General features: G+C 49.8%; 1 protein-coding gene across 10 annotated transcripts in view; it reads right to left on the bottom strand.

Moving 5' to 3' along the window:
• Nucleotides 1–3,284: 3,284 nt before the first annotated feature.
• Dennd2a (DENN domain containing 2A) overlaps nucleotides 3,285–8,072 on the bottom strand; it is a 107,042-nt gene continuing 102,254 nt past the window's right edge. For all 10 annotated transcript variants that reach the window (XM_048786829.1, XM_048786830.1, XM_015493767.2 and 7 more), the window contains 4 exons: nucleotides 7,252–7,369; nucleotides 6,744–6,989; nucleotides 5,056–5,142; nucleotides 3,285–3,985 (listed from right to left, as the gene is read on the bottom strand). In XM_048786829.1, coding sequence (XP_048642786.1) covers nucleotides 3,954–3,985; nucleotides 5,056–5,142; nucleotides 6,744–6,989; nucleotides 7,252–7,369 — 483 coding nt within the window. In that variant the 3' untranslated portion in view covers nucleotides 3,285–3,953. The remainder of the gene's footprint in view (nucleotides 3,986–5,055; nucleotides 5,143–6,743; nucleotides 6,990–7,251; nucleotides 7,370–8,072) is intronic.

Genomic DNA, 8,072 nt, shown 5'->3' with positions numbered 1-8,072 from the left:
GGGGGGAGAGAGAGAGAGAGAGAGAGAGAGAGAGAGAGAGAGAGAGAGAGAGAGAGAATTTTAATATTTATTTTTTATTTTTTTGGCAGACACAACATCTTTGTTTGTATGTGGTGCTGAGGATCGAACCCTGTGGCCAGGCCTGTTTTAATTTTACTGTGGCTTGTAAGAGCAGGATAGCCAGGCTCTTACTTGGTGTGGCAGACCCTTCCTTCACTTTCTCCCTCAGAGGTAGCTAGAGATATGGGCCATCTTAAGGCTTCACCCCTAAAGCACAGACTTTACCAGCCATAAGGGGTATCTGGCTGGCCAGAACCCAGGACATGGGCCAAGGGACTGCATGCTGAAGGGAAGAGTAATCACCTCACAGTGTCACCCTGACACAGCTGATCCCAACTTGGGTACAGGGTGCTGGGCCTAGGGGTAGGGGTACTTCCACCCAGAGCTTTCCCCTAAGCCAAAGTGCGGCAGGGAGGGGAGAACAGCCTTGCCCCAGAGGTCCAAGGGAAGCGTTAGGAGCCAGATGGGAAGCAGCTCCAGCCTGCTGCTCTGCTGGAGTCCTGAAGGGTGGCTTGTCCTGTCCTGCTCTCTAAAGCCCCATTGCATAAGCCTTTTCCTATCTGTCCATAGGCTGGCCAGGGAGTGCGGGTGGGTCTCAGTGGCTCCAGAAAAACAACTCAGTCCACTTTCCGCCCACAATGGCGGTGGGACACAGGGATTAGCTGTGCAGGGGGAGGCTCAGCCCACTGAGAGGTTTGGTTGCAGGACTTAACTGTCAGCTCTCCTGGGATTATGCTGGGTGAAGGAAGAGGAGAGTAACACCCGGGCAGGCAGGGAGCCTGGGGCTGTCAAAGCCGAGACTGCCCTTTGGTCTGTTGCTGAGGAAGCTGGCACCAGGTCTTTGTTAATTGTAGCCAGAAAGAAGTTAGAAGTTGGCAGCTGAACCCCACTCAGCGGCTGGGTGAGGCCAAGGTGTGGTTGCCAGCCAAGCCACAGAGTATAGCTAATTGGCTTTGACAGGTGCCTGCAGTAATGGCCCTGCTCACTTGCCTTTTGCCTCTCTAATCTTTGCTCGGGCCAGAGTTCCTCCTCTGTGGATCAGCCCCTCCCGTCCACTCAAGTCTGCTGAGCTCTGAGCAGGGTGAGTTCCATTTGGGGTAAAGAAAACATTCTGGAACATGAGAGAGGTTGTGACAGCCCACTGAGAATGCAGTAAATGCCACTGAACTGCTCATCTTAAAATGGTTAATTTTTATGTTATGTTACTTTCACCCCAATAAAATTTAAGAGATTGGGTGGAGAATGCTAAAGCTCAAGGACTTAGCAGGATTGTCCAGCACTGCCAGGCGGAACAGACAGAGACCTGGTGGACAGGAGAATGCACTGTCCAGTCACACAGGGAGATTGGTCAGGCTTCCTGGAGGAGTGTCCCTCAGCTCTCCAACCCCCTTTGTTTTGACTTCATCCTCACCAAGCAACCTTAGGTTTATTAGTGTGGTCTCCTAGGCAGCACTTGACATTAAAAAACAAGGTATCTGAGGTGGGGATGGGAATAGAAGACAGTAGAATGAGTCAGACATAACTTTCCACTGTTCATATATGAATTCAAGACCAGTGAAACTCCACGTCATGTACAACCTAATTAGAACGATTATCTCTGTGTATGTCAAAATATACTCTATTGTCATATATATCATATATATTTAGATATACTGTCATATATCTAAAAAGAACAACAAAAATGCTCACCTGTAATGCCAGCAACTTGGGAGGCTGAGGCAGGAAGATGGAAAGTTTGAGGCCAGCCTGTGCAACTTAGGTTTTTTTTTTTTTTTTTTTTAAACTGAGGATTGAACTCAGTGATGCTTTATCACTGAGCTACATTCCCAGCCCTTTTTATTTTTTATTTTGATTCAGGGTTAAGTTGCTGATGCTGGCCTCAAACTTGGCATCCTTCTGCCTCAGGCTCCAGAGTCCTTGGGATTACAGGCCTGTGCCACTGCTCCTGGCTAAGCCTGGGTAACTTAGTGAGACCTTATCTCAGAATAAAAATAAAAAGGGCTCAAGATGTAGCTCTCTGGCTCAGTGGTAGAGTGCCCCTGCTTTCAATCCCCGGTACTGAAATAAAATAAAATTAATAAAATAAATAAAAAGAGCTGGGGAAGTAGCTTAGTGGTAGAACATTTGCCTAGCATATGCAAGGCCCTAGAATAATCCTCAGCACTGAAAAACAAAAGAAACAAACAAACAGCAACAACAACAACAAAACAAAACAAAACAAAAAACAGTAAAGGATTGGAGAGACTGCTTTTAGTATATCCATAAAATAGAGTATTACAAATCATTAGGAATGTTGATAAAGATGTATGTTTATTCACTGAAGGTCTTAGGTAAACAAATAATAGAAAATAAGTTAGAGAAGAAAGTATATTCCAAAATGTTAAGAGATAATTTCTGAGCAATATAAAAATACACAGAATTTTGCTATTAATAAAGTTAACAAATCTGAGGAGCTTGCTAGATACAAATTCCTACACTCAGATCTTATTATTCCAGCTTCCCCACCTACTTGGGTTAATTTTTATGTAGAGCCTGGTCCCTACCATTTTGGGGAAGTCTTTGGGAATCTGATGTAACCACAGGTCTTCTCCCTTGAAAACACAAATAGTGGCACCACCTGGGCTTCAAGTGTGGAGTGGTATGGCCCTGACTCCAGTTGAAGTAAGAACATCTAATGCAGAATGGGTGTCAACAACTCTTCCTCATTTTCCTGGCATCCACAAGGGACCAAGCAATAGGGTATGCAGGGGTGGTGGCTGGCCCTGAGGACCACTGTGAGAATCTGCGTGTGCTGTACATGGGGCTACTTCCCTGCTGCCCCCCACAGGACAGCTCTCAGACTGTGGCTCCTCCTGGACCCTGCCTCTTCTGGTCCACAGGACACAAAAATCTCTGGCTGTGTAAGTCTAAGGAAGCCATCCCCACCACCTTGCTCCTGGCTCTTGTTTACAACATCAATGACAAAAGCCCCTCCCATTTATCCTGCATGGTACTGTCATTTAGGCTGAGATGGGTCCCAGCTTAGTGGCCTGGGATCCACACAGAATCATAAACTTTACTTGGGGTCTTTTCTTCTTTTTTGGAACTGGGGATTGAACCCAGGGCTTCACATATGTGAGGCAAACACTATGCCACTGAGCTACCTCCCAGCCCTATAGCATAAATTTTAGGACCCCAACAACATTTTATTAACAGTTTACAAGATTTCCTCTTTTTGTGTATCACTAAAAGTCATGGGCTGCATGAATGTGGGTGGTTCTATGGCTTCTAAGAGAAAAAAGGCAGTTAAGAGTCAAGTCCTTTTGGGAAGACAGAGGTCTGTGGCCTCAGCCACCAGGTGGCATCACTGACCAGCAGGGAAGAGCCACTCCTTCTGCCTGGACTCCATTCCACCCAAGAAAGGGCAGATTCTGCACCCGGGGGCATCTGTCTGCAGGGTGCGCCTGTCTGCAGGGGTCACCAGTCCTCACTCTGTCCTCCCCTTGCAGCCCCCACCTGTTCCCGGGCACACCGGATCCTCAGTAGCCGCTCCTTCCCATCTCCTCCCCTCCTCCGGACCCAGGGGGAAATAAAGTAGGGCAGAGAGTTTTCTTAGCCCTGGCATAATAAAAAGGAAACCTGAACACTTTTCTTTCTTTCTTTCTTTCTTTCTTTTTTTTTAATATTGAGATTAAAAAGCCCAAATCCAAAAACCAACCACCAAGTGTGTTTGCATGTGGGTGGCTCCCTTGTAGGGCAGTTCTGAAGGAGCAGTGCCTCGGACAGCTGGTGGCTGCACTTGCCCTGGATTCTGTGCTGGGACAACCTGGGGACACCTTTCAGAAAGGCCACCGGGAACTGTGTTTAAAACTGGTGGTCATACTGGGAGGACGTTTCCCTTGAGGTTGAGTTGATTATTTCTTGTGGAGAAACTTCATTTTATTGCCTAAAAAAGAAAATGAGAACATTCATCAGGTGGACAAAGAAAGGTGAGTTACACGTTGCCCCTCTTCACCCCAGGTATGGGCTAGGCGGCACAGGTCTGAAATCCCAGAGACCTGGGAATCTGAGACAGCAAAATCACAGGTTCAAGGCCAGCCCAGGCAATTTAGTGAGATGGTTAGTAATTAAGTAAGACCTTGTCTCAAAAAATGAAAAGGGGTGGGGGGGGCTGGAGTTGTGGCTTGCCTAGCACGGGAGAGGCACTGAGTTGGATTCTCAGCACTACATAAAATAAATAAATAAAATAAAGGTATTGTGTCCATCTCCAACTAAAAAACAAAAACAAACAAACAAAAAGGGTGGGTAGGTAAGTGATAAAGCACCAGGTTCAATTCCCTGTGCAGCAAAAAAGGGGGAAAATGATATCACCCCAGATATGGTGCTATCCGAGCCTCCCCTTGCTCTGGAGAGGTGGGGGTTCCCCTTTTTCAGAGTTGCCCCTCTGGCTTCTCAGGTACCTGCTGCTGCTCTGATGGCAGGAGTCTAACACTTGGGGTTCTGAAAGGAAGACCCTCCAAGCTGTAGAGGGTACTGGTGTCTGGTGTGGTTATGACAAAGCCCGGAGTGGCACACTTCCCAGGAGCCACCCAGGGACACTCCAGCAGCTGGAGGTACTGGGCCCCTCTTGGGGGCTGCCTCCTGGGACCTCCCTCTTCAACGCCTTTGTTCTCTTCCTCCTCATTCTCCCTTTCCCAGCAAGGGCCTCCCGAGCCGGGGGAACTGCAGTCCTGCCGCTGCCTACCTGTCCACTTCAGGGGCACCTGGAGGCTGCTCTGCTGCCCCCTACAGTGCTCTGTCCCCAGAAGACTAGGAGTGAAGGCGACAATAGTGAAAGAAGAGCAAGACAGCCAGGGGTGGGGGGCAATAAAGGAGGGATTTGCTTCCTTGGTCTCCACTTTGGGGGCAGATTAGGATAGGAGGTTAAAATGACCATTTTGCCCTCCAGGCGGGGGTGGTGGAGCTCTGGATTATTCAGGAACAGGCTCTGGCTCCAGGGATGAGACCCAGGCTTACCCAGTCCTTTCAGGAACTTATTGACACCGCTGTGCTCTCCGCTGGGGAGTGTCTCTAGATACTCTTGGGCTCGGACCTCAAATAGACCTGGCAACAAGAGATGGCAAGCCACTTTAATTCCTCCACATTGCACTTCCACACCAGCCCATTTCCTCCCCACCACAGGAAAGAGCAATCTTGCTTCTGAGATGAAGCTGATCCTATAAACATGCTCTGAATCATGAGTTTTATAAGGTTTTTTTTTTTTTTCCTCTTACAATTGCCCAACCTTGCACAATAGCCGTTTTTGGAAAGCTATAAAGCAAGCTCTTACATGAAATCCCATTTTTACTCAACAGACACCTTCCAAGCATCTACCCTGTGCCAGGGTCTCGGTTTCAAAGAAAAACCAGGGATGGAGGAGCTCCTAAATTATCCCGTTTCCTCATACTTTCCCGATGGGGACACTGGCCAAGTGGTGCAGTTCCCTGGGAATCGGGCCTGCCTGGGGCCTCAGGGAGGCTAGACATGCCCTCTCTGGACCCCTGCACTCTGACCCCACATGCTGTGCCTTTCTGAGGACTCTTTAGGGACAGGGCTTCCTACCACATTCCTGTTAAGCCTTTGTCTCCCACCTCTCTTACCGCACAGTGAACTGTAAACCCATTTCCATGTTCCCAGTAGTCTTCTATTTAAAAGAACTCTTTCTTGGGGTGTGTCCTGTGACTTCTACTTTCTGACCCATTTTCTTCTCCCTTCAGGTACCCCTTATCAGAACCACCTGAAGCCTGCCTGCTCTGCCTTTCCTGTTAAAGGGCTGTGGGGATGCAGGCCTTGGGTGCTTTACTCAGTTTCTGAGTTCACAGACCAGAGTACACCCTGCCTGGCGCCAGGTGCTCACCTGAACCTTCCCTGCTTGCTGCACAGCGTCCCTGGGGAAGGCAACACCTTTCCCTGCCCAGGTTTAACTCCCGTCTACCACTGCTCTGCAAGCATTTCTAGATTTTAGACTCCCCAGAGGGCTTAAGACAAGGTGCAAAAGAGACTGGATGGTTTCTCCTCCTCTCTCCCTGGAAGTCAATGGAACCCAGGCAGACAAAGGCAGGGACAAGCTGCCCAGGTCTGTGGGCCCTGTCTCCCTCTCCACTGTCCCCTTCCCATCTGTGGAGAGTAGGCAAAAAGAAGAGTGGAGGGGAGCGGAGGCCTGAAAACAGGGGAGGAGAGGGTGTTCCTGGGTTTCATCAGGAAGGACAAATGAAAAGGAAGGGGACCTTGCCAGACGCTGGAATGTGGCTCTGCAAGAGGCTGTGAGGGGCAGGCATGGTGGCTCACCCCTGTAATCCTAGCAGCTGGGAAGGCTGAGGCAGGAGGATCTAGAGTTCAAAGCCAGCCTCAGCAAAAGTGAGGCACTAAGCAACTAGGTGAGACCTGTCTCTAAATAAAATACAGAACAGGGCTGGGGATGTGGTTCAGTGGTCGAGTGTCCCTGAGTTCAATCCCCGTTTCAAAAACAAAAACAAACAAACAAACAAAAAAGGCCAGGAGGGAGGCAAGAGAAGCGAGGGAGGGGCAGAGGCCTGTGAAGGAGCTCCCCTAGGAGGCCAGAGGGAGCCAGAATGCTGTTGGCCTCTGGGCCCAGGCCCGTGACCCTCCTCCCTGCTCTCCTGGAATCTCCAGCTCACTGGCCCCAACGCGGAAGAATCCCTAACCCTTGGCATCCTGCCGGCGCAGCTCCCGCTCCTGGATGAAGCCCCGGAACATCTGGGTCTCCATGAAGACCTCCAGGAAGCGGCGGAGGCTCTTGGAGGAGACAGCTTTACGGAAGGCCTCTCGCTGCAGGGTCCGCTCCTCGCGCTCCCCGGGCGTCAGGAACAAGGAGTAGTGGCCCACGATCTCCACGAAGAAGCGCACAAAGGCTTCGGACACCACCTGGTTCAGGGGGCTGGCATCAGGGCCTGGCAGGGAGGGGAAAGGCCAGAGGCAATGAAGGCAGGCGGCCATGCTAGTGCCTGAGTGAAGCCAATTAGTGACCAAGTGATTGCTAGCTGTGGCAAACCGTCATCTAGGAAAAGTTACCTAACGTTAAGTCATTTCTTTCCCCCTTTACACAGATATTTTAGTGCCCGAATGGGGGAGATGGAAAAATTTCCCCAGGGGAATGCGGGCCATTGTGCAGCTGCTCTGAGGCCCCTGTGTCGTGGAGGGAGCTGCCTTTACCAGCTGTGCTGTCCAGGGGCCCTCCATCCTGGTCACAGGCCAGCTCATTCCGCTGCTCCAGAAGGTGTTCCAGGGCCACCTGAAGCTTCCGGGGTAGGATGGAATCCTCGTCCTCCATCTGTAAAGCAGAAGCAGGCGGGCCACTGGGCTAGTGCTCCTGGGAGCCACCACACAATGGCCACAGGTGGGCAGGCTGGCTCACTTCCCAGGTTAGTGGAAGGAACAGGATTTGGAACCAGCATCTGAGGTCTGAGTTCCAATCCTACTTTTTATAAGCTGTGTGAGCCTCAGTTTCTCCTCCATTTGTAAAATGGGCTACCAATCAATATGTGCCTCATCTCAAAGATTAAAAGCATACGATTCTCTTGTGCAAGTGCTTGGCACTTCGCGGACACTCAATAGGTATTTTCCACTGTCCACACCCTGAAGGGCAGCTTGTGTTCATGGGGGAATTCTGTCCAGTACAAAAGACCAGTGTGATCCCAAGCTGGCCTTGTGATCTGCGCTCAGACAGGAGAGCCTCAGCGAGGGCCAACTCTGGGGCCTCTGGGAGTGAAAGCAGATGGACTAACGATGAAAGGCTACTCGGTTCTTCCTCGGTGTGCTTACTCCAAGCTCACAGCTACCCATCAGAATGCCTAGGAAGATTTTCTGTCATTTTTTTTTGTTGTTGTTGTTTTTGCGGGGTGGGTACTGGGGATTCAACTCACGGGTACTAGACCACTAAGCCACATCTCCAGCCCTATTTTATATTTTATTTAGAGACAGGGTCTCACTGAGTTGCTTAGCACCTTGCTTTTTTTTTTTTTTTTTTTTTTTTT

This window comes from Marmota marmota, unplaced genomic scaffold, assembly GCF_001458135.2.
Source record: "Marmota marmota marmota unplaced genomic scaffold, marMar, whole genome shotgun sequence".
NCBI classification, from domain to species: domain Eukaryota; kingdom Metazoa; phylum Chordata; class Mammalia; order Rodentia; family Sciuridae; genus Marmota; species Marmota marmota.
The sequence above is the reverse complement of the archived record's forward strand: the minus strand, read 5'-3'. Positions and strand labels throughout refer to the sequence as shown.